This window comes from Eurytemora carolleeae, unplaced genomic scaffold (genome assembly GCF_000591075.1).
Source record: "Eurytemora carolleeae unplaced genomic scaffold, Eaff_2.0 scaffold217, whole genome shotgun sequence".
Lineage (NCBI taxonomy): Eukaryota > Metazoa > Arthropoda > Copepoda > Calanoida > Temoridae > Eurytemora > Eurytemora carolleeae.
Genome location: NW_019396108.1, coordinates 307,275 through 334,018, shown reverse-complemented (window position 1 = coordinate 334,018; position 26,744 = coordinate 307,275). Strand labels below are relative to the sequence as shown.

Genomic DNA, 26,744 nt, shown 5'->3' with positions numbered 1-26,744 from the left:
TTAATTCTTTGTCTGATCAGGAGTGCTTGAAATATGAATCATCTTATGTTTGAAAAATAAAATAAAAATTCCTTATAGTTTCCATATGAAGGTGACTCTTTCCCATTGCCGGAATAATTAAAATCAAAAACATGTGAGAATTAAATAATATTCAAGCTAAAAAACCGAAGATATCTTCGCCATTTTTGATCAGATAAAGGTTTAAAGTACTCACCATTGTGAATTTATTGAAAGTTCACTTGGAATTTTGACAACAGTTCCTTTAGACATTATTATTCAATGAAAATTTTTAATCTCCTGGCTTAACTAAATCGCTTCCAAGATACAGAATTTATGCCTTGTCAAGAGATTAAAAATTCAAAAATTTAGACTTTAGTTTGAACTTTAATATTGAAATTTGAAATTTAAAATAATTCTCTTGCCTTACTAAATTACCGTAGAATTTGTAAAATTATGGATAAAAGGGTTGAGATGATGAAAATATGATCAAAAGGCAAAATATATTGCAAAAGAATTGCAAAATATTACGGTACATACAAAAAGTCTCCTAAACAAAATCCTTTGGCCACAGTTCCTTCTTCCCTCCTTCCTCCTACCCTCGTGTAGTCCAATGTACCTCTTCTTTGAGAAGACTTGTCCTCAAGCTGGCATATTTTTCCGGAAAAAAAAGACACTAACTGCATTTTAAGAAATTGCAAATATATATATTAATCAGATTTACATTTTATTGATAAATCTTTAGAAATATATGAATTCATGAAGGTGTATAGCAGGGTTAAAATAAAAACCGGAAATTTAATACTTGAATGAGTTGGATTCAATCCTTTACAAAATATCAAATCATATTGAATTAAATGATACATTTTCCTGCTATTACAGTGAGAACCAGAAAACTATTGAATAGGAAGACGACTTTTATCAACATCAATACACTTAAGTATTGCTTTAACGTCGTCTTCCTGTTCCACAGTTTTCTGATTCTACTGCCTTAACAATTAATACGCACACCTGGTTTATCAATTTATGAAGCAAATTCAAACTGGACGTTTTGGCTAAAATAAACTTTTCACATTCAAGAAATAAACTTAGCGCTTTTTTCAGAAATAAACTAAGGGTTTTTTTCCCCAAATAAACTAGTGTTATTTTATAAATTAACTGAGCGTTTTTCAGAAATAAACTGATCGCATATATCAGAAATGAACTGAGCGTTTTTTCGGAAACAAATCTAATACTTTTTCGGAAACAAATCTAATACTTTTTCGGAAACAATCAAATACTTTTTCGGAAACAAATCTAATACTTTTTCGGAAACAAATCTAATACTTTTTCGGAAAAATCATGAGCGTTATCATTATTTAAAAAGTAGCATTTTTCAGAAATAAAAAATCTCATTTCAGAATTCAGCTGAGTGTTATATCTGGAAATGAACAGAGAGATTGTATCAAGACCAAAACTGAAAACACAGGTAACAATTTTATTAATTAATAATAACAGATAAAACATTAGATGTTCTCTTTCTAGATTTAGCATTTTTTCGTTCAATATGAACCCTGAAGCAGTAGCCCAAAAACGAAAAACCCTTAAATATTGAACTGACTACATTTAGAGTTCTATCTGTATTATTATTAATCTAATGGTAAAGGTTTTTAACTCAGTGGAAAGAGGGGGAAACTGTTGAATGAACAGTGGCCGAATTTAAAGAGTTTGAGCGGCGGTTTAAATTTAAGCCGCGGCTGAAATATGGTTGGTTCCACTTAAAATTGTATCAAATGTTTCAAGATTTAAGCCGGCGCTTAATTTAAACCGGGTTTTGGCAGATTCACACCGCGGCTCAAATTCTTTAAATTCCATTTCAGATTAGTTAAACCTTTTTTCACGAGTAATCTCATGATTTAACATTATCACCTTGAGTCAGAGTCAGAGTCAATTTTAGTTAAGCCCTTTTTTGCCCTATAGCTCTCTCATTTTTGACGCTATCAACTTGAATTTTTTTAAATTTTATGGAATATTTTTTTTGTACATTTTTTATGCATAGGGTAGGTTACAGGGCGGTAACAAGTCCGGTCCGTGTGATATAAAGCTACAGATCTAAAAACTACTCTTTTGAAAATCTCTTTAAAAATAGACAAAAAAACGTGTGTCACATCTGAATATCTGTCAAAACAAATTGTATTTAACATATTTTTTAACTATTTTTTGCATTCTTTCAAGCCCTCTCAGTACCCAAACAGTCAAAAAAAATTTAATGAGCTGGCTTTAAAAAATTGAGCCATTAACATGCATTGACACACTTTACCTTTTCTCTAAAGCCTTTTCTGGGAAGGGGGGGGGAGGTGCGGCCCTTAAACATAGATTATCAGTTCGGACTCCAAATTATTCATTTGTGGTTGAAATAATTCTCTTCTTGAAATATTTCTTAAATTTTACCTTGTTTTTATCCTCTATTCATATAATTAAATAATTATTAAATATCAAACTTTATATACAATTTATTCAGACTCGACTGGTTTGGAATGATCATTGTTAAACCGGATTTATGTTCCTCAGACCAAGAGAAGTTTTAGGATAGTCAAACACGAAATAAGCGTTTTTTTGGGGCTAGACATAGTCTAGTTCTACAGATTGGAGCGGTTTTTATGACGTAAAAAGAGTTCACGTCCAGAAGCGAACATTTTTACCTAATAAAAACAGCTCACTTCATAAGGTTAGCAGTTTTTAATGAAAGAAAGTGTTTGAGAGAAACCTAACTGTTATAACGATTACCAATGCCAAGATCCATAGTGATGTTTCTGAAATGACAATAATAATTCGCATTTTATACAGTGAAACCCTAAATAAACCATACATCGAAAGAATTCATCAAATGTCGTATTTTTCACTTACTGATAATGAAATGTTGCAGATATTTAGTTTTTTTTGATGAAATGATTATATGGAACTCTTTAAAACTCTTCCCGCATATTCATGGCTATTTCTTTATTTTCGCAAATACTGAGATTTAGGTAAAATAGTATAAAACCCATAGACAAATTGTCAAGACGACATTTGATGAATTCTTTCGATGTATGGCTCCTTTAGGGTTTAACTTTAGGAAAAAATTGAATTTTGAAAAAAACTGTAATTTTAAACATGAAATTATTATTTCTTAGCCTATAATACCCCCGGCCCATAATTTTCCTAAAAACAATGTCAGCCAATTCGGTCCGGCCGTTTGGCCAGCTATAGCTAAAATATAAACCTACAAATATTAATATGAGCAAATAGCTTTATATTTGTGTGATATATTTAGGTAACATTTGGTGAGGTTTCTGATAATATGGGAGAACCAGAGAGGACGTTTGAGAGGACAGTGAGCAGAGACTCAGGAGGTTAATTTCATTTTTATCTTAACAATCCATTGTTAACGTAATTTCATAAGACCCTACTGAAAGGGTGCATTGTCCGATTCACAAAGGTACTATTGAAAAGATTGTCTGATCAAGTATGAATTATGAATACATGATGTTTTTGAAAACTGAATATTTTCATTTGCGGAATCCTACAAAAGTTACTTTTCTTGTTTCGGAAACTAAAGAGAAATTTTCCAAATGAAAAAAATGACATTATCCTCCACAGTGCTGATCAGATTAAGGTTTCAAAGGTACTGGGGGGAATCGGCCGTGCCTTTTTTTAATGAAAGCCACCACGACGACATCTAATTCAGGGTTAGCCACAAAATATGAGACTTCAGAGACGACTCTAAGGAACTTACTTATTATTCTTCATTATGGGATCTTTGAAAATGTAATATTAATTCTGTTATCCCAAAGCATTTATTACATTATTTTAAAAACTATACAAAACTCCAGATCATCATGTAATTATAGAATATTTGATCATCATGAAAGTCTTACATTTGGTGGGGGTAACCCTAGAGATAATCGTAATCCTAATTAACATCATTTGTAAAATATCGTGCATCAATATTTTAACTTTATTAAAACATGCTCATTTTTTAAGTTTTTCCTTTAACCAATGAAAAATGTCAATTTGGTAGTTTTTTAATATTTCAAAAACTGCCAATGGTCACTACTAATATATATATATATATATATATATATATATATATATATCTCAGATTAAGATTTCCTAAAAAATAAACGGTGTTTGAAATATGAATTGTTGTTATAAAAGGCAACAGTTACAGGCTTGCCTTTATTAACACAAGTTGTTGTTAGGTTTAATAATATTTAGTCACTTTAAAGTGTAAAAATCATAGAATTGTGTAAATTTCATACAAAAAGATTGGCAATCTATTTTTGCAAAATTTCTTCAGTTTTATTAGCAATTTCCATGCAAGGTTTGAAATATAAACAGTTTTTTAAATATCATTTAAAATTTAATCAAAGATAAAAAAGATTTGAAGGAAAATTACTCATATTCACGCTTTGTCAAATAGCAAAATTGTAAGGAAAATAGAGGTTTTTGACTCGGTAGCAATACAAAGTTTTTGACTTTATTTCTTGCACTGATATTTTCCTGTCATGTACAGTTTGGTTCAATACAATTGATTTGAGTTGATTGTGATGAGCTTACTTTATCTCCAATCAGTTCTTTTCTAATTTTGGACCTTTTAATCTAACATTTTAGTCTTTTTCTCATTAAAAAAGATAATTTAATAAAAATTTTCAATCAATTTTCTAGATGTAGGAGGAAGGTATGAATTGAATGGAAAAGAAGGCAATGATGGAAAACGCCGAGGAGAACGTGATAAACGACGAAGGTTAGGTGTTTCATTTTTCTCTTGAACTAAACTGAGGATATTTCCATGCAAATAAAATTTAGAAAGATTTAATGAATAGAAACAATAAGTTGAACCACGTACCACCGGGTCAAGATAAAAGTAGTGGTTCATTTTAACTATGTAGTTCAACTACGTCTCCTATGAATTAAATCTGGCCCCACTGGATAAAATATGCAACAACTATTGAAGAGATGGACATGTTTTAGCTCTGGTTAATGTAGAGTTATATTGTCAATAAACCTGGACATGGCTAGAGATGGACATTTGACATTTTACGATCCATTTCATTTGTGCGTTCATTAAAAAAATACGTTTTACTAAAGTTTATGAAAAAATGTAAAAAATGTAATAAATTCATGAAATGCGGATCAAGCGTTAAAAATTTAAATTGTTTTTTTTTTGTTTGTTTTCTAATTTCCCTGAATGTTACAATTTTTCTGAACGAAACATTTCTCCCTAAAAAATGTTCATTTGTTCCCAAACACGATTCCCATCTCTAGACACGGTTTATTTAGAGAACAATTCCCATCTCTAGACAGAGTTTATGTAGAGAACGATTCCATCTCTAGACAGGGTTTATGTAGAGAACAATTCCCATCTCTAGACAGAGTTTATGTAGAGAACGATTCCATCTCTAGACAGGGTTTATGTAGAGAACAATTCCCATCTCTAGACAGGGTTTATGTTTGTCAGCACTATAAACCAATCTCCTCTAATAAATGACTGTGTATAAAACAATAAAACAAGTAAAGTTTGCAACAAAAAGCAGATTGCACACTAAACTCGGTTTAATATGAAGTAACTATGAGATTGAAAAGATAAAATTTATCACGAAATTAATAGTTTTTACTTTTGGCAATAAAAAGTAAATCATACATAACAAATTTGTACAAGATTCTGGCCTAATTATTATAAATATCCTGCATGTAACAGCTTTGTCTGATCAAGGATGAATTATATATCAACATTTATAACTTTGAAAGCTGCTTAGTTTCCATTGGGGGCTCTCAACACAAATGACTTGCGCATTTCTACTGCAGGACGACATATCAGAATTATCTGAATTAAATACTTTTAAATCTAGAAAAACAACAATATCTTCTTGAACAGATAAATATTTCAAGGGTACTGTTGTGAATCCGGTATTTCCAATATTGCACAGAAGGTCACTTAAAATTATGTTACCAGTCCCTTTATTTCAGGGAACTGGAACATCAAACTAGCCGAGCTAATGGAGACAGGGACAGATACAAAGATGATGATCGGGATCGAAGATCAAAAGATGATGATCGGGATCGAAGATCAAAAGATGATGATCGGAAAGATGATGATCGGGATCGAAGATCAAAAGATGATGATCGGGATCGAAGATCAAAAGATGATGATCGAGATCGAAGATCAAAAGATGATGATCGAGATCGAAGATCAAAAGATGATGATCGAGACCGAAGATACAAAGACGAAGACAGAGAAAGACGATACAAAGATGAAGACAGAGAGCGTAGACACAAAGACGATGAAAGGGACCGAAGACCAAAGGACGAGGATAAAGACCGAAGATACAAAGATGAGGATAGAGAACGCAGATCAAAGGATAGTGATAGAGATCGAAGATCAAAAGATGAGGACAGAGACCGCAGTACAAAATATAAGGGGGAGGATAAAGAGCGTAGATCAAAAGACAGCGACTTAAAGGATGACCAAGACAAAGAAAAAAGATCAAGCAGAAGCAGAGATGAGTCTGATTACAGGTATAATTAGTTCAATCACTGATTTTAAAACCTCACAAAATTGCAGTGAGAGGTTTTGTGAATATAGAAACTATTTCCCCTTTTAAAGACAATACACTTTTCTCAAGCGCCCTGTACAGCTTTTCCTAAATCCCTGACAGGAATCCAAGAAAGGAAATGAGTCTTTGTCAGAGACACAAATTAGAATTTGTGCGAAAGACTCAATTCCTTTGTCAGAAATTTCAAAAATTGTTTGCTCAGTAAAAAACAATCTTTAGATTTAGAAATTGTCTAAAAAATGCGAATGTTCGGTAATAATTTTAATTTTTCTGAACGATGAAATTTATTGTTCATTGTTTGTTATTTTTCCTGAAAAAGATAATTATTCAAGAAAAACTTTGTTCGTTTCGAAAAATGTTCAATCACGAAAACGATGTCATCTCTATATTTTAGGTCATCAAAACGACATGTAGACGATAGACAGAGTTCCAAATATGAATCAGATTCCAGAAGAGAGGACAGAAGGGAGTACAGGGAGTACAGAGAACAAAAGGACTCCAGAGAGAATAGGGATTCCAGGTAATATAATTGGCTAATAGTTAAGCCTAACTTTTCAGATTTTCAGAAAAAAAGTAAAAAAAACTTTAACTTATACTGTAGCACGATCCAATATGACGGGGACACCCTGTATAACCAAATTCAGCAATTCTTAAGTAACCAAGACGACTTTTAAGCAGCTGGAGCAAGCTGTACGGTACACTGGTTTTCCACCGGCGAAAACCGAACTCCCTCACAAGTTTATATAATTTTATAATCAATTTATAAGGGACAGTAAGCGTAAATTCAAGTGACCTATCTTTCAAAGATGTCAAGGCCCGCGTTACAACGGTGCTTTTAAAAGCTTTGTCTGATCAAGTATGAATTAAAAATTAACTATTTATTTTTATTTGGGATTTCTCTGCGAAAGTGATATACACATTTCAAGCTTTTTCAGAGGCAATGGAGATATTATCAGTGTCAGAAAAATCAAGGAATTTTCTAAATTTTTTATCAGCTTAAGGTTTAACGGATATCAATGTAAATCGCTGTAACGCTGTTAACTTCCTAGTGGGAATATTGATTTATTTTTAAGGAAGTTCAGCGCATGATACAAAACACGATATATTTCCTTGTATTTGATAACACCATAGCAGAAGCTCTTATATTTTAGTATCTGATAACTAAACAGATAATATAGCAGAGCGGAAACAGGATAATATATCAGAGAGGAAACAGGATAATATATCAGAGAGGAATCAGGATAATATATCAGAGAGGAAACAGGATAATATATCAGAGAGGAAACAGAAAATATAGCAGAGAAGAAACAGGATAATATTTATCAAAATATCAAAAAATGAAAAATTCTATTCACTCGACCACTAAAAACTATATGTTCAGTCAGTGTACTGAAAATTACTGCAGAACACATAGTAAGCTATGTTTAGCGTGTATTATCAGGTTTATGATTACACTAAAGATAGAGAGGAGAAGGACGCCGGGGCTTTCAGGAAACACGGGGAAATGGTCATAAGTTAAAGTTAGGCAAGCTATTGCACATTAAAGCGACTAAAAGCATAATTTTAACCAATAAACTCCATGTAGTTTCATTAGAAGAATTTCCATTTACTGATAGCGCCGATTGAAGAATTCATATCTCTAATTGGATAATGAGACAGATAGAAAGATAGATGTTACTGCCATACTGTTTCTATTGGTTCAGAGTAGAAAACAAACACATGACATGGCAACGCTCTAGACTCCATCAGCTGATCATAATATGGAAGATATTGTCGTTTTTCTAGATTTAAAAGTATTTTTTCAAATAATTCCGATGTTGAAATGCGCAAGTCACTTTTGTAGAGGCACCACAATTAAAAATAATCAGTTTTCAAATTATAAACATTAATATCAAATTCATACTTGATCAGACAAATCTATTAAAGCATTATCATCTTTACATGAAGTGTCGCTGGAAATTTTGCTAACAGTCCCTTTATTGCCACTATAATAGGAGATGGTTAAGTTTAATTGATGTGGCATAATAACTGGCAGTCGTAGTACATTTTAATTTCCAAGCCGGGTCAACCTTTCTGGTCCCAGTTTGTACTGTATCGCCCAGACATTGGCTAAAAACAGCAGACACTCAATAGGACTAGCCCGTGCAACAAGGTTGACGCGGTCAGACTTTAAATTGAATTTTAATTTAATAAAGGGTCAGAGGTGCGTGTGATAATTATTATTTTTTAGGAGTATAACGCAGCCACCATGGCTTACATTTTGGGACGTCAAGTAACAAGCAAAAACCATGAGGGGGGGGATTAACTTTTATACTATGACCCACCCTAATGGACAATGTATCTGAATCTCATTTAATCTTAATAAATATTTTGCACATGTTTTCCACCACATTTATTCTAAACCAGAAAATGACAAATAGCATATTTTGCCAGATCATAATTTTAGATTTTCTGGCATAACAAAATATGTTTATGAGAAAATGAGATAGAACCTGGATGTCAAAGTATAATCAAACTTTTTCTTTTGAAAGGGGGTGGGAGGAGGAGGGATTTGACATATACAATTTAAAAAGTTAAAAAGACAGGAAAAGTGTCTGATAAAGTAAAGGAAATAAGTTTGTGCCACAAACTCTAATTTTCTAATCCTCATTTTTGTCCAATGTTGCAGACCTTGCAAATAATCTACGCTTGAAATTTTAAAGGTTTACACCATTAGGTTATAAAGATAAAGGGACAAGAAAAAGTTGAGTTTTTTTTGGCAAAAACTCAATTCCCTTAGGGTCAGAAATTTTCATCAAAACGACTTATGTATATGAGTATCAGTCACAGTACACAACAATTTTCAAATCAACATGGTAATGATTAATACTAACCATTTGTTTCATTTATACACTTCATATAAATCTATTTATTTCCCAAAATGTTTCTGAATTGAGATTAGACTTTAAAAAAGCCTTTGATTAATTCATCAGTTTAAAGTTTCGGATTTTATTCTGTTACTGCAAAATTTTGCTTTGCTCTAGGTGATCATTTTTTAACAATTTGAGAGTATTTACAATCAATATTTTTATATATTTATTTTAGAACTTCTGATCCTGAAAAGAGAAGAGCAATAAAGGAAAAAACAGATTTATTAAAATTCTTTATTTTTAATAACATTCTAAACTCCATTGCTTGATTTTTTAACTTCTTTTTATTGCAACCTAATTAAATTGAACTAACATTTGTATCGAAATATTACCGAAAAAAATAAAAATGATTTCGATAAAAATAAAAATAAAATCTAATATTGTTTATTTTTAATTGCATGGATCTATAGAGAGAAAAATACCAAAAACTGGAGTGAATTATTATTATTTACAACTACTTTACAGGGAAGTTAAAGGAATTTGTAGACAAATTGGTCGAGGGAATCTGTGGTTAAATAAAATTTTGAAATTACTCGAAAAACTATAGTTATATACAATGTTATCATCTTTTGAGATGAAAATGGATGAATTTTTTCCCGAAAACTTTGCAGAACGCGACAGGTGGTTATTTTACATAACAGTCCCAAAAGGACGTTAAGTAACCTAATCTCCCTGTGTTGGGGGAATAATAGGCCGATAATGTTGGTCTAAAGGCGGTTAAGTTATTTAGATTTCAAAGAATTTTATTTTTGTTACCCGAACCCGCCTGGTTGGGCTCGTTTGAGAAATGTAATAAAGAAAAGTTTCACGAGGAAGAAAAACAAAAGAACTATTTTACCCTGTTGAATTTGGGAAAACAAAACATTTGAAACATTTGATTAAATTGGAACCAAAATACATGGTTTTCAACAAAAATAAATATGACACAGCTACTTTCTGTAACTTCAAAGCTTATTCATAAACTATTAAAACAAAGATCGATACTTTTTTATGGATATTGTTAATTTTACGCGCTTGATCTTGATATCCAATGTTGGCACTTTTGATTTGAAGATCATTACTTGATCACATCATTTCAGTTATTCCTTGAAGGTACGATTATCATGGGATATGGAAGAGGAATTAAGTTAATCCATAGACTTCAAAATATAGAGATTAAGGTTGATCCTGAGATTCACAAGTTCCAAGCTTATGTATATACTAGAACGTTAAGATAGTTTCATTACTAAAAGTTTATTTTAAAAAATTGCTTAAACATTTACTTTAGTTCAGAGACCCCCATGGCTATTAAATACCCCCATAGTAATCTCATAGGCAACCCACAGAAATTCATTGGAGCTTTTTATTGCAGACCCCAAACTTTTCATTGCAGACCCAAAAATTTTCATCAGAGACCCCAACCTTCTCATCAGAGTTCCAATAGTAGTTCAATGATGATGTTTTTTTCCCAAACTCTTAAATTGTTTTTTTTTTATGATCTGTTTTTGATTAGTCTAAAGGAAGTTCTGATGAGGACACCTCATCTCTAGTTGACTCTGTTAAATCTATAAACCTAGCAGCAGAGGAACAACCAATACCAGTGGTAAGTTTGGCTAGACACGTTCCTAACCTTTTTTGCAATCGTTCCTGATTTGGGATGTGTTCCTGATTTGGAACGTGTCCCTGATTTGAAACGTGTTGATCATTCTTAACATTAACAATTTCAGACGGGTTTTTTCAACCAATTACTGGTTGTTCCACGTTCATTAATTTAAAGATAGTTCTAATGTTTTTAAGAACTCGTTTTAATGCATTTGTTAATTTTTCGGAACAGCGGCATTAATCTTGTGAATTTTGTTTGTACTCCTTTAATGACATCCAGCCCTTGTGGTAAGCTATTTTAATTTTTACATGGAGTAGGATACTGAATTTATTCTATTATAGTATGCTTAAATTTGAAGCCATAGCCCATTGAACAATTATTTTAAAACTTAAACTTTATCTTTAACCAACATTGGAACATTTACATTTTTTTCCTAGAAATTTTTTAAAATTTCATAAAGCTGTTCACGATTCTAAACATTATCATCAAAAAATGATTAATTTTACATAAGCAATTGAGCTGAGGTTAGTTAATCTTACTTTGATCAATTTTATCATCCATTGTAAGTAATTGATCAAAAATATAAACAACATAAAAATTATTAATCTCTATGAAATGCAAATGCACTTAATTTAATTCAAACTATGAAAAAAAAGTTGTTTAGCTAATCCACCCCCTGTGAGGATAAAACTGCAAGAGATAACAAGAACTTTTTTTTTGTGAAATTCCAAAGTTAGTTTAAACTTTATTTTGTCTGTATTTCACAAACAGAAAATGAAAATTCAAAAAAAAAATATATTTCTGTTGTATACAATTTTCTTAATGTTTACCCTATTCATATTTTATGAAAGGAAAATGATTGACAAGCTCATGTCTGATAACAGGATTTTTTTCTTTCTTAACATTTAANATGTATAGACAAGGAGCGACAAAGGCCCTAAAGAAAAGGTTTGGATGTAGTAAATACAGTACTCTGTAAAGTTTGTCCCTCAAACTGTCCAGGCTAAAACACTCTGTTATCCATGTCAACAAGGATGTAAACCACCTGGCTCTAAATGCCACACAGGGACACAAGCTAAGCTTATCAATTGCTCAGGCTCTAAATGCAACAGAGGGACAGAAGCGTAGCTTATCAATCTGGCTATAATCAGGCTCTAAATGCAACACAGTGACACAATCATAGCTATCAAAAAGCTATTACTCTAGCTCTAAATGTCACATAGGGACACACGCTTAGCTATCAACAAGCTATTGGCTTTCTACAAGCCCCTAATCGATCTCTACCCTAAACAAGGTATGATCTCAACCCTAATACAATACTCTACACTGTAATACTGTAATACTCTAACTGCCAATACTTAAGGTTTAAATGCTACAAGTTAAAGTTTATAGATGTAATTAATATCACATGATTAAGGCAATCATGCTACGTATTACAGCACAGTTGAAATAGGCGCATGCAAAGATGTGCATATTTATTGGATTAGGGAGGATATTTAAAGCAGTCAAGCTAACTCCACACATGTATATAAGTTGAATGTACTTATTTAAAAAGGGTTTAAGCTAACCATGCTACATATTCAACTGAAACACAGTTCAAATGATTAACGAGTTTTTACGTAGAAGTTTACAAACATAGATGATTAATGTACAATGAACTGCAAGTTTACAGAATATCATGTGACCCAATATTTATTACATGGACTCATTTTTGGACAGAATATATAAATAAAGAAATACTTTAAAGATAAGTACTTGAAAGACTGCACTAAACACTAAGCAAACATTTTTACCAGCTCAAAGACACAACTTAGAAGCCACAGTTTTATGTATATTTAGGACTGGGCACATCCAGACTTTTTTTAACCCCTTTGTTAAAATCGTTAGCTAAAATTGTTTAAGAGATTAATTTTTCAAATATCAGCTATTTTTCACTCTTTAAGTATGTTACTTTTCAATAACAGTCTCAATCTTATTGTCAATGTTAAAGGAATATATTTTAAAATTTGTTAACGGCACCAGCCAGATTGCCATTCATTTATTAGTTATCAAAATGTTCCACCATGCCTTATGTAAAATGAGTAAGGGCGAAGGCAGCTCCAAAAGCGATGATAGTTGTTGGGAAAATAGTTCCTAACTATAAACAAGCTTAATGCCAATCATGTCGATCAACAAGTGCTTCGACATAGTATGATACTTATTCACACATGCATTCATGACTAACATAACAGCTACAACAATTTGCGTAGCTTGGCCACTGGCCAGTTATTTTTAAAATTTTATATACAAAATAGCAACTCCTCCACAAGTAAGCAATCTATTGGTGTTGACTAATGTGTCCAAGATTTATCAACTGTTTGAAACCTATCTCATTAAGGTTGAACCAGTTGCCCCTAAGACAGCAGCTAAAAAGAAGTTTGCAAGTAAAATGAGAAGTATCGTCAGCGCAGTTAAGACAGCTCAGCTTCTAGAGGTAATTTAGCTTCAAATATTTAAAATATTTTTTTTTCGGGGGGGGGGGGGATTTAGCTCGAATCTTTTCATGATCAATTCGCAGACTAACATTTTTTTTTGTAGCTGTTGAAAAAAACTTTTGATAGTTAAGTTCCAAACCTTTTATAGATTGAAATATGAATAAATGCTATGGATTATGGAACACTTTTTTACAAATCAATAAAATTCAATTGTTTTGTAAAATCTGGTGCCTGATTACAAGAGATATAGTTGAATCGGAAATATTGAACCATTTCTCTTTAGACTACAAGAGAAGTGGTTTAACTACAGAGCGTCCCATATCATATTAGATTATCTCCAATCTTTAACACCAAAATAGACCCCTTAATACTCGAAAATCTTATCATTTTCCGCAAGAAAATTCTTATATAAGCCTTATGTTATTTTTCAAAATGGTTCATTATAATGAAATTTTCTAATTAGTCCCGAAAATCGTAATTTAGACCCGTTCTCGGTCTTATATGATGTGGGACACCCTGTATGTCTCACTATGATTTATTCAAATCTAGTTCCTCAATGAATTGGTTTTGTTAAAGATTTTACCTTTCTTGTTTAGAAGAGTCGTCACAACACTACAAGTGCAACCTTTGTTCCTAAATACGCTAAGGAGGACATTGTTCGAACTGGGCATATGGAGTATGATACTCTGTATGCTAGCAATGAGCGTGAGGTAGCGTATACGGGGGGAGCGCAATACCAAAACCCAGGGGCAGCTCAATACCAAAACTACAATCTGTTGAGCCAGGTCAGAGATACTCACACAATTCAACTAGAGCAGTCAATTCTAGCAGAAGGGTACTTTATCTGTGTATTTTCTTCTAAACTACTAAACACAGAAGCATGGCTCCGGCAAGAGTTTTGAATTCCGAACAGTTTTTTGCCTGTATAAGGTTTGCGGAAGGTTCTCTCAGTTGGAAAGCATCATTTAGTTTTAGTTAAAAACCAATTGTTACTTTTCTTAATGGCATTCCGAACTAGATAGATATAAACGAGTGATAGTATAAGCCGATGGATTCAGTGAAATATAGCCAATTATAGGGCGGAATTAATCCCAGTACAATACAAGAATACCAATACAAATAAACTCAAGTTTTTGCCGCGCAAAAACTCGGTCCTAGACCTATGATCAAATCGTCGACGTGAATTATCATGGGATATTCATAGGTCACTTGTTTGAAATACACCAAATAATCTTCTTGTGTTCTTTACGGGTTTTTGTTTGCTGGGTATGGGTCTATTTGATCAACCATTAATGTAACCGTTCACTTTTTTGGTTAACTTCAGGGTAAACTAAATGTTCTATCGACTATTCATTGGTATTAGTCTTACTTTATAAAGATATCTATGGCCGGAGAAAAAGCTGATTTATCAGAATTCCAGCACAAAGGTCAGGTACAGTTAAATTGACACTATTTGATGCTTTTGTAGCAGTCATGGATTTTTTAATACGATAATTTTAATTTTTCTTGGGCTGTTGGTACTGAACAAAAAATGTTTATAAAATGGCTATTCAAAGGTTTGTGCTGGAACTCTGAATGATAAATCAGCTATCTTTAAAAAGTAAGACTAATACCAATAAAAAGCTAATAGTGAACAGTACCTTTAAGTGAAAGAATGAAAATATACTTACTTGCTCAGCTTATAGCTACCGCAAAATAAAGAGAAACTCATAGAATATAATTATTTATAGAATTATTCTCATACAACCAGTACCAAATATACAAGGTAGTTAAAATGTAAAATATGAATGAAGTTAGTGTATTATTAACTAAATCTAAGACACAAGTTTTGGGGAAAATTCTTACTTTTTACGTAGTTGAAACTCTCATTACATGCAAGTTATAGGATTAGCAGGCTAATTTCTGCATTGTAAATTGTTTTAAGTTTCTTAGACTTTCTTTAATTTCAAAACAATCTTAAACAAAAGAAATGCTGGAAGTCAGAAAAATGTTTTTGTCCCATATAATCCTATTTTTATTCAGAGTTTTTAGTTTTAATTAGCTTTTAACCAAAGTTTAACATTTATCAATTTTTTATCATTTTTTTGATTTTGCTTTTTGACAATTTTTGTGAAGCTAAATAAACAGGAATAAGTTAAAACATTTTAAGTCAACGACCATCAAAACCTTCTTAATATAAGTTTAATCATGTCAATAAAGACATTTTTTGCTCAATTAATTGAAAAATATCAAAAGTGTTTGCTCTTCCCCCGAATATTTGGTTTAAAATTTGGAAGGAAAGGAACACTCAGTAAACAAGCTCGTAAATTGAAGCTTTAACAATACATTTCTAATATATATATATATATATATATATATATATATATATATACATTGGTATATTGGTATATATACAACTAAACTTATTCTCTTGAGCAAATTAATTATTTTTTTAATTGTGGTTTCATTATAAAAGCGCATTTGTGCTGCATAAACAATAAAGGAAATAATTTGACCTGAAAATGAAGATTTAAGGGTACCGTTGTGAATCGGCTATGACCCTATATATAAAGAGAGGGTCACTCTTAAATACAATAACAATCCCTTTAAGGAGTCAAGGAAAGCTAGTCAAGGAAGATTATCTGGTGTTGATCAAAAAAATATTTTTATTTTTAATTTTTTCCATAATTGTGAAAATCTCTATAATTTTGACGACTATTTTACCATAACAGAAACTTTTTCAAATTACTATATTGGATTTAATTTTTAATCCAATCAGTGTGTGTGCGCGTTGAATGGTTGATTCTAAGAATGCAAAAGTAATGGAAATTTTGATAAGTTATTCATGTCGGTCACGTGGATTTAATGTGTACATACAAATTCTTATTTTTAGGCTATCCACAATGAATTCTTTTAAGGAAATTCAGAATATAAGGATTCAGAAATGACATTTTTTTAAGTAGAAAAACCAGAACCGTACTGGACAAATCATATAGTAAAGAATAGATATTCATGAAAATCAAAGGTAGTGTGAATTAAACATCCAAATTTGAGATTTCTGTCCCACATGACTCACAAGTTCATTACTTTAAAAATTTCAACCTGTAGGCTGTAAAAAGTAATCTCGGTACTGAAAAAAAATATACGAAATTTCACAATACAATTTGATTAATTTACACCCTCTTTGATTTTCTCCTGGACATGATAATTTCTGGTAAAAATTACCCTTCCCATAGAATTGACTGGTCACGTACTTAATCTTTTATTAGCTAGATATAAAGAGGATTCAAGCTCATTTAAACTCAAAACTAAGTACATAGTTAACATGTAATGTTTTCATAGTAATTATTTACATTACAATGTTACTATATTACAAACATATCAAATAAGCCGTCAGGGACTGTCAATGGACAAATAAGTGAAATCCTCCCACCCCCCCAAAAAAAAAATTGAAAGTGTATTGGGTGCTTGAATTCTAGTTCAAACTTTAAAAACTATGTATTCATATTATATGTTCTGAGGAGGTTTGAAAAACTTGAAAAATGTCATTGAAATGGAGAACATTTTTATCTTCAGGTTCAGGGCAAAACTTATTTTTTTCTTTGCTTCACTAGCCAAACCTTCCATATAGTATAGATAGACACTCTTCAAGCAAAAACATTTTTTGTTTTTTGTGTTTTCAAAATCTTTATAATTAAAGTCATTTGTTTCAGCTTTCGAGAGGAAATTTGCAAAAAAATCATTTAAGCTTCTTTTTGTTCTTCAAAAAAAAATTGTAATTTCAGCTATATTAATAACTATCTTAAGCGCCAGGTGTCTTTGTAATTGAATGTCGTTGACCTTAGATATTTCAAACTATTAATACTTATAGATAAAATAATCTAAGTTTGAAATATCAAAGGTTTGCACCATCAGCTTGCAAAGATGTTGGGATCAGAAGATTTGAGTTTGTGGAAAAAACTCAATTCTTTTAAGGAAAAAGCAAAGATATAAAGTTTTTCTTATAAAATTATAAAGATATTCTTAGATTCTTTATTTGATTACGTTGAAAATCTCTTTAACCAAGTTGAAAATTTAGGTACAGTCTCTTTAATTAAAATAATTTTTACCTAATTACTAAAGAAAACATTACATATTGCATGGTGTGAATATATATATATGTAATAATACTGATACTGGCTCGATCAGTTTTTACCAACTCTTTTTGTAAAAATGTCTTCTTCTACATGTTTTTCTTTACATTTTATATCTTAGTTCTGTGTAAAATTTTCTAATTCCTATATCTTTGCAACGTGGAAGTAAAAGTGAAATATTTAAAATTATTTTTAGTAATATCAGAATTCACAGTTTAAAATATCAAAGGTCTACGCCATTAAGTTGCAAAGATATAGGGATTAAAAATCTGTGTTGTGGCAACACAGCTCCTAGAGTCATCAAAACAAAAACAATAATTTAAGAAGTTGAGTTTCGTCACACACTCATATTTGTTAATCCCTGTATCTTTTCAACCTGAGGGTTTAATGCATCCAACTTAAGATTATTTTTTCTTGAATCCATAGTTGAACTTTCAAAGGTTTACGACATTGGGTTACAAAGATATAGGGATTAAAAAAACAGAGTGTGTGGCAACAATTCAGTTTCTTTTTATCAAAAATAAAATGTGTCAACATTTGTCGAAATGATTGCAGGCTGTGATGAAATTCACATTTTACTAAAGAATATCATTGTTTTGATGAACCCCGATGAACATTTAGAAATTATATGGAACATTTAGAAATTTCTAATACATTTGGAATTTACAAACATTTCATTTTTTTTAAATCGAGATTTTAAATTTCCTCTTATCCCTTATCCACCCATAATCCCATCCCATTACCACCCCCTCCCTCCCCCTCCTCTTATTAACACTTACAGTACTATTGATCCCATGATCCCAGCATTCCCTTAATGTAAATCCCGTGACCCTCATTTTTATCCCATCATCACAGCCCCCTCACTTCCCATTTCATTACTCATCCCCTTTCTTCATCCTCAACCTGTCTTCTCTTCTTCCCATTTTATTCCCCTCATTACTCAGAATTCGTAATTTGATTTTTTTTTGGGGGGGGGATTACATTTATTTTTCTTTTTCTTCTCTTTTCCTTCCCTCCCTCTTAAAAAATGAATATAAGGTAAATTTGTTGCAGGCGATCTTTATCTCATTAATATATTTACCAAAGATGTAAAAGGATACATACACATCTGTTGTTAACCTATCTGATGTTAACTTAATCACATAGTTTTACCCAAAATACTTCACAAATATACAATTCCGATTAAAAAAAAAAGTTGGTCGTGCATGATTTTTTTAGCTTTGAACGCACGGAAATATCCTTTTTTTTACCTTTTTAATGTAATTTGCATGAATTGTTGTTAAACCCATTCACATGAAGGAACAAATTCATTTGTTTAATGTTTTAAATCGATTATGAGATTATGTTTGATTTTGAATCGATTATGAGATTATGATTGATTTTAAATCGATTATGAGATTATGATTGATTTTAAATCGATTATGAGATTATGATTGATTTTAAATCGATTATGAGATTATGATTGATTTTAAATCGATTATGAGATCATGATTGATTTTAAATCGATTATGAGATGATGATTGATTTTAAAGGCCAAGAAATATAAGTAGATCCAAGCCCAATTATTAGAACAAGATAACGAATTAGTAAGTAGGAAAATTGAAACTTTGCCACTAAGTCAAATTTGCAAATTAGATATTATAAATTATTAATTAAGTTTTATCAAATAATCTAAGTTTTAAATATGGTTTACACCATCAGGTTGCCAAGATATTGAGAATGGAACATTTCAGTTTGGGGCAAAGGCTTAATTCCTTTTATTTACAACGTTGAATTTAAAATATATCCTTTGACTATGAATTTGCTAAATTGAAATCCGTTTATAAAGTGAAATCCGGTTTTAATATGAAATCCATTTTTAATAACTTTTAAAAGTTTTGTGAGATTAAATATTCAAACAAATCCCCGACAAACAATGCTTAATTGTTCTCGGCAAACACTCTTTTGACTCCCGAGTGCTGACTTTGTCCTTCAAAGATCTGATTTAATTTAAGGTTAGTTGGGCTCTTTATACCTCTACCTGGAGAAAACTATGCTATCTCTCTTCGTCATTGCATTTTTTTCCCAGATACAAGTTGTATTCCCCAGATAAAGTTGCATTTCCCAGATAAAATTTGTTTTCCCAGATAAAAGTTGTATTCCCCAGATAAATGTTGTATTCCCCAATTATAAATTGTATTCCCTAGATAAAAGTTGTATTCCCTAGATAAAAGTTGTATTCCCCAGATAAAAGTTGTATTCCCTAGATAAAAATTGTATTCCCCAGATAAAAGTTGTATTCCCTAGATAAAAGTTGTATTCCCTAGATAAAAGTTGTATTCCCCAGATAAGGTTGTATTCCCAAGATAAAAGTCGATTCCCCAGATAAAAGTTGTATTCCCTAGATAAAAGTTGTATTCCCTAAATAAAAGTTGTATTCCGTAGATAAAAGTTGTATTCCCTAGATAAAAGTTGTATTCCCCAGATAAAAGTTGTATTTCCCAGATAAAAGTTGTATTCCCCAGATAAAAGTTGTATTTCCCAGATAAAAGTTGTATTCCCCAGATAAAAGTTGTATTTCCCGGATAAAAGTTGTATTTGCCAGATAAAAGTTGTATTTCCCAGATAAAAGTTGTATTCTCCAGATAAAAGTTGTATTTCCCAGATAAAAGTTGTATTCTCCAGATAAAAGTTGTATTTGCCAGATAAAAGTTGTATTTCCCAGATAAAAGTTGTATTCTCCAGATAAAAGTTGTATTTCCCAGATAAAAGTTGTATTCTCCAGATAAAAGTTCTATTTCCCAGATAAAAGTTGTATTCTCCAGATAAAAGTTGTATTCCCTAGATAAAAGTTGTATTCCCCGGATAAAAGTTGTATTCCCCAGATAAAAGTTGTATTTCCCAGATGCAATTTCTTTAATTTCTAGAAAGGATTTGTGTTTTTACCACAAACGCAAACCTATTAATCCCGATATCTTTGCAACATAATAGTGTAAACCTTTGATATTTAAAGCTAAGATTATTTGATCTACCAGAACTCATCCTTTGAAATATCAAAGGTCTACGACATTGGGTTCTACCTATAATGGGGTCAGAATTTGTGGCAAAAATTCAGTTCCTTTGGGAAACAATCTGTTCCTCCATGTAAGGATATTAGTTCCTTGTTTAAAGTCTTTATAATGCAGACTGGTGAACTGACGGTCAACTCTATAAATGCTCCGAATGAGTCAACTTTACAGTGCGGATGCGAGAATATAAACTGTCCTTTCTGTAACCTTATGATGAGTATTGGGAGTACAGAACCATCCCTTCTTCAATAAAAATAAGGTAGTATAATAGTTCTGAATCCTCATGATCTATTGAGAGTGCGGAAACATCTCTTCTTCAATAAATAATAAGGTTAATATAGTTCTGTATCCTCATGATATATTGAGAGTGCCGAACTATCTCTTCTTCAATAAATAACAAGGTTAATATAGTTTTGTATCCTCATGATATATTGAGAGTGCAGAGCCATCTCTTCTTCAATAAATAATAAGGTTAATATATTTCTGTAACCTCATGATATATTGAGAGTGCAGAACCACCTCTTCTTCAATAAATAATAAGGTTAATATAGTTCTGTATCCTCATGATATATTGAGAGTGCCGAACTATCTCTTCTTCAATAAATAACAAGGTTAATATAGTTTTGTATCCTCATGATATATTGAGAGTACAGAACCAATAATAAGGTTACACTACCATCTCTTCTGCAATAAATAAAATAATATTGATCAAAATACTTATTCTTGAATTATTGATAAATTTGCTTAAAAAAACAAAATTATAACTCAAAAATTTTCTAATATAGATAAGACAATGTTATTTATTTAATTTCAGGGGTTTCTGGCGACCAAATTGTGAAACTTTCAAACAATATTCCATCACAATTTAACCATTTCAATGCATTTCTAAATGTTTTTTTCAACTTTTTATTAAAGATTAATATTTTCAAGGGTATCCTTTGGAAAAAATCTTGTTAAATGTGTTTGTGCCAAAGAAACTATAATAAGTAAAAATAATAATAATGATGATTTAGCAAATATTTTTAAATATATAAGACACAATGTTAAATTGTTATTTAAAAACTTTTGAACAATAATCCAATTATTTTGTATATATCCATTCTTTAATTTTATCATTTTTTTCCAGATATAATCTATGTATTTGGTGTATATCTACAAAAGTGTTATTTTTTACACTATTCTTCCTGTTCTTTATATCTTTATGGGAGTTCCAATACATATGGAAATCATAACAATCAACTAGGGTTTACACGAAATGATCATATTTTTTGCGCAAAATGTGCGTAATTTTCGCGCAAATACTTTTTTGCGAACTTTTGCGCATCTTTAGAGCATGAAGCGCAATAATACATTACGTAAATTTTTACGCAAAATGTCTTATTGCTAATTGACCAAAATTGAGAGTTTACAGCACAGAATCAAACAATTAAAGGTTTATTAAAATATTTACATACAAATAAGTTATGATTCTGTTGCTTTCAATTGGTTAATTTTAGTTACAACATCTTCAAAGGGACAAAAAATAATAAAACAGAAATTTGAAAATTGAAAAATTGATGCATAGTTTTAATAGATGTATGAATCATTGTGCGGTGTTAAACTTTGGTATTTCAAATGTTGACTTATACTTCTATAAAACGAATGCATATAATTGAAATATCAAAGGTCTATGTCCACTGAGATAAAGAAACACTGAAACTTAGTCATCAATCTTTTATACAGCCTCGACTTTGAAGAGATGGTTTTACCTCGCCAACTGACTGATACTTTTTTTGTAGGCCTAGACATATACATTTTAAAAATGCTACGCGTCTTTTTCTATCTTAAGATTAAAATGGGCAATTGGCAAACTGTTGCTCCACTTTTGAGGTCTTGTACATCTTGATTATCAGTGTGCCATCATGTATCAGGTTGAAAAATAGAGTTTCAGGCAAGTAATCACTTCATTTTTAAGCATTACAATTATATGCATAAAAGTGCAATCTCATAGTTAATTTATACATTTCACACCTTTACTCAACCTTTACTGAGAATTTGCTCCGCTAAAAAGAATAACGCAAAAGTGGAATAGCGCAATTTTGCGCAAAATGAAGTTTGCGATTGATTGGGAAAAGTTTTTTTTTTCGCGCAAAAATGAAGCGCAACGAAAGCACAAATTTGCGCTTTCTTTCGCACAAATTTGCACTCTCTTTCGCAAAAATTTGCACTCTCTTTTGCAAACATTGCGCAAAATTTTGCAAATGAAAACCCTACAATCAACTTAAACACTATTCTTTACAAATAAAAAAAAGTTTGATTTGAAGAGAGAAAGAGAGAAACTTTCAACAAATTTAAACTCTTGATATTTTCAACTTGATGTAGTTTATATAATTAAACTATGAATTCTTTTAGATCAAATATTTTAAATTTAAAATATTACAGATAATAAGACATTCGGTTACAAAGATAAAGACTTGAAAATTAAGATTTTGATTGACTGATCAGTTCCATAGCAGAATTTGTTACTTCAATATTTTAGATTTCAATATACTACAAACTTCGAAATGAATTTAGTCTTTGTCACAAACTCATATTTTCAATATCCTATATCTCTGGAACCCGATGTCGTAGACACTAGATCTGTCAAACTATGAACATTGTAGATTAAATATTCAAAGTTTGAGTAATCAAACGTTTACATTATCAGGTTGCAGGGATAAAGGGATACAGAAACTTATGTTTGTAGCAAAGAATCAATTCTATTCGAAACATGATAATGAGACACTGCAGTATAAATGACCAATTTGTATCATATTTATTCGAAATACTTATTAATATTAGAAAATAACTATGATAATGCTGCGTAAAAAAAACGAGCTTAAATTGATCTCAAAATTCCCATATATATTGAAACTCTCTGTATACATGTAGACATAGTTAAATGTAAAGTCGTGTTTTATTGTTAAAATGTTAAATATTAATGTATAGATCTTCTTTTTGAAATATATATATTTGTTATTTTATATTATATACTCCCTACTTGCACCTTATTTTTATATTTCTATAGATCTAAAAACTTTAGACATGGTGGATATCTCTTTTTGCTAATCTCAAAACTAATTTAGCCCTTAAATTAAATTCTAAAGATTAGAGATGCGCTCTGTAACTTTTCAAAAAGCGGTTTTTAACTTTCTCGGATTTGAGGTGTCATATCAATTGGACTAATGATCGATTGAAAAACGTAAGTTTTGGATTAATGTTTATGAAGACTTCAGTTTTAATCGAGATTTAATCGAGTTTTAATCGAGATATATTCTATAATAAGTTTATAAAAACATGAATAAATTATATTTGTTTAAATGCTCTTAAAGCCGGCTTGTGATTAGATGACTTAAGTTCAATCAATATATCCAATCGACATAGCGTCAAATCAAACGTATCTTTATATACAAGTATATATATATATATTTATAGGAAATGGGATTCAAAATTAAAAGTTTCCTTGGTGGATATTCAGATTAAGCGATCGAGATAAAAACTTTAATGAGATATCCTTAATCCTGATCGTTTAATCTGAATATCCACTTCACACACTTTTGATTTTCTTCTTAATCCTCTTTTTTGGATATCATACTGTATAAAAGTTACGTTTGATAACAATTACAGATACAATGTTATATCGATTGAACCAATATCCGATTGAATCAAAGTCATCTGTTCACCACCCGGCTTTTAGAGCATTTAAGCAAATATAAAATTAATCATGTTAATATGAACTTCTTAAAAAATATATTTTATCACATTTTAGGACTATCATCATTTTAAACGTTAGTCTTAACAAACATTAATCAAAAACTTACACTTTTAATCGATGTTTAGTTCAATCGATATGACACAACTAACACCAGAAAAAAAACAAGTTTTTCAAAAGTTACATAGAATACATCTTAACATGATACGCTGATTGGTAGAATTTTATACTTCTTTCTTGGATATCGAATATGTATTAAAATAATCTCGGGTTTAGTAAAACCAGGAGTTTAAGCATTAATCTTGATATCCATCATTCTAAAGTTTTCAGCTGGATTAAGGCCTTGTATCCAATTCTAATATTTTCAGCTCCGAATCGATCACTAATCACATTTTCTAATTCTTTAATCTAAACAAGTCGCTAGATATTTTGTATATGTCTCTGTCTTTACTTTTTAACATTAACATGGTTAGCATACCAACTGTTGAAAAATAACCCAAACCAGAAGTTTTACATTGGTACCCTTTAAAAATTAGGTTTATATACCATCAAGATTGGAAACTAATTCATAAAAAAATGGATGGAATTTTTGTTCTTGTTTTTTAAGCGGCAATTCGAAAAAAAATTGACCAAATTTGAAAATGATTTAAAATGGCCGACTTTCGCAGCAAAAGTTAAAAGCTAACATTTTTTTTTAAAAAGAGTGCGAAGCGCCCGAACAGCTAGCCTATTATATATATTTGTATTGCCCCCTCTATCACTCTAAGCATTTTATATATATATTATTTTATATTTAGATTGTTTATTTTACAATTTTCCTGTGAACTCTATTTCCCCTATATTCCATTATAAAGCATGAAAGGCCTACTCTATGTACAGGGTGTCCCACATCAAATTAGACCGCGTCAAGGGGACTAAATTACGATTTGGGGGACAAATCAAAAAATTTAACCATACTGAAAATTTTGAAAAATGTTATAAGGCTAATAGAACCTTTTTTTCAGAAAATGCTAGATTTTTCGAGTATTATTTGCGTATTTTGGCGTTAAAGATTGCAGGAGATAATCTTATATGATACATGACGCTCTGTATATAAAGTTGTAATCTCTGTTTTGCTGTTTGTTTGTTTATCCGATCAGAACTCAGGAGCCCCTGGACCGATTAGCCTCAAATTTTGATTGGGGAACTCAGGAGAGCCACGTGAATGTTCTTAGCTTTGTTTTTAGATTCGAACTTGAGTGGGTCGGCTTTTAAAGCGAAAATTTAGTTTTCCAGTAAAAATCGTCTATAATGCGGGTATTTGGCAGGACTAACTATGCCCCTGTGCAATACTGGGTTCCCAAGCTAGTTCTGTACATTTAAACTTATATCTTGTCTACTGTTTACTTTCTACTGTCTACTTTCTACTGTCTACTGTCTACTGTCTACTGTCTACTGTCTACTGTCTACTGTCTACTGTCTACTGTCTACTATCTACTGTCTACTGTCTACTGTCTACTGTCTACTGTCTACTGTCTACTGTCTACTGTCTACTGTCTACTGTCTACTGTCTACTGTCTACTGTATACTGTCTCATGCCTACTGTCTCATGCCTACTGTCTCATGCCCACTGTATACTGTCTACTGTCTACTGTCTACTGTCTACTGTCCACTGTCTACTATCTGCTGTCTGCTTTCTACTGTATACTGTCTGCTGTCTACTGTCTACTGTCTATTGTCTATTGTCTACTGTCTACTGTCTACTGTCTACTGTCTACTGTCTACTGTCTACTGTCTACTGTCTACTGTCTATTAAATTGTTTTTACTGTTTGTCTAACAATATCTACATATTTATGGAGTAAATGGGAGTCATGAATGTTTAGTAGGTATTTTATACAAATCATGAGAAGAGTATTTCAGAAATAATTCAAGAACTTTCTTTTGCAAATCAAGATGTGCAGGCTCTTGACAAAAAATCAAGCAGTTTTTTTGCCAATTACTCGTTTTAAAGTATTATTATAGAAACAAGTGACTGGTATTTTTATAATGTATATGCGTAGGGCTACATAAAAGTATGAGAGAGTTGATGAGAAAAAACGAAAGGCTGTGATAGTCACGATACTATAAAACGAGGCTGTCCAAAAAATTTTATTGACTAAGTTTGAGAGTTGTCTATATCTCAATGAGCTGTGAAGCCCCAGGTTTCTTCACTATTTTTGGGGTCAATAAATTACTCTTTTTTAGAAACACAGAAAAATTGAAATAGTTCTAATTATACTTCAGCCTTTTTGAAAGTTTTTGAGACTTAATATAAAAAATATAGAAAGCTTAAGGCTCT

The 26,744-nt window shown here is 31.2% G+C and overlaps 1 protein-coding gene across 1 annotated transcript; it reads left to right on the top strand.

Moving 5' to 3' along the window:
* Positions 1–1,395: 1,395 nt before the first annotated feature.
* LOC111695148 (serine/threonine-protein kinase fray2) lies at positions 1,396–21,748 on the top strand. Its single transcript, XM_023464359.1, has 11 exons — positions 1,396–1,465; positions 3,290–3,368; positions 4,684–4,762; positions 5,986–6,534; positions 6,967–7,092; positions 9,657–9,690; positions 10,974–11,063; positions 13,441–13,536; positions 14,134–14,247; positions 20,814–20,955; positions 21,511–21,748. The coding sequence occupies exons 1-10, from the start codon at positions 1,424–1,426 to the stop codon at positions 20,946–20,948; spliced, it is 1,344 nt and encodes a 447-aa protein (XP_023320127.1). The 5' UTR covers positions 1,396–1,423; the 3' UTR covers positions 20,949–20,955; positions 21,511–21,748.
* The last annotated feature ends 4,996 nt before the right edge of the window (positions 21,749–26,744 follow it).

Excerpts from the sequence above, each read along its gene's own strand:
- LOC111695148 (XM_023464359.1), top strand. The coding sequence starts at position 1,424 with ATGAACAGAGAGATTGTATCAAGACCAAAACTGAAAACACAG. Across the intron at positions 7,093-9,656 it reads AGAGAGAATAGGGATTCCAG|AACTTCTGATCCTGAAAAGA; the intron begins GTAATATAATTG and ends TATTTATTTTAG. Across the intron at positions 13,537-14,133 it reads AGACAGCTCAGCTTCTAGAG|AAGAGTCGTCACAACACTAC; the intron begins GTAATTTAGCTT and ends TTTCTTGTTTAG.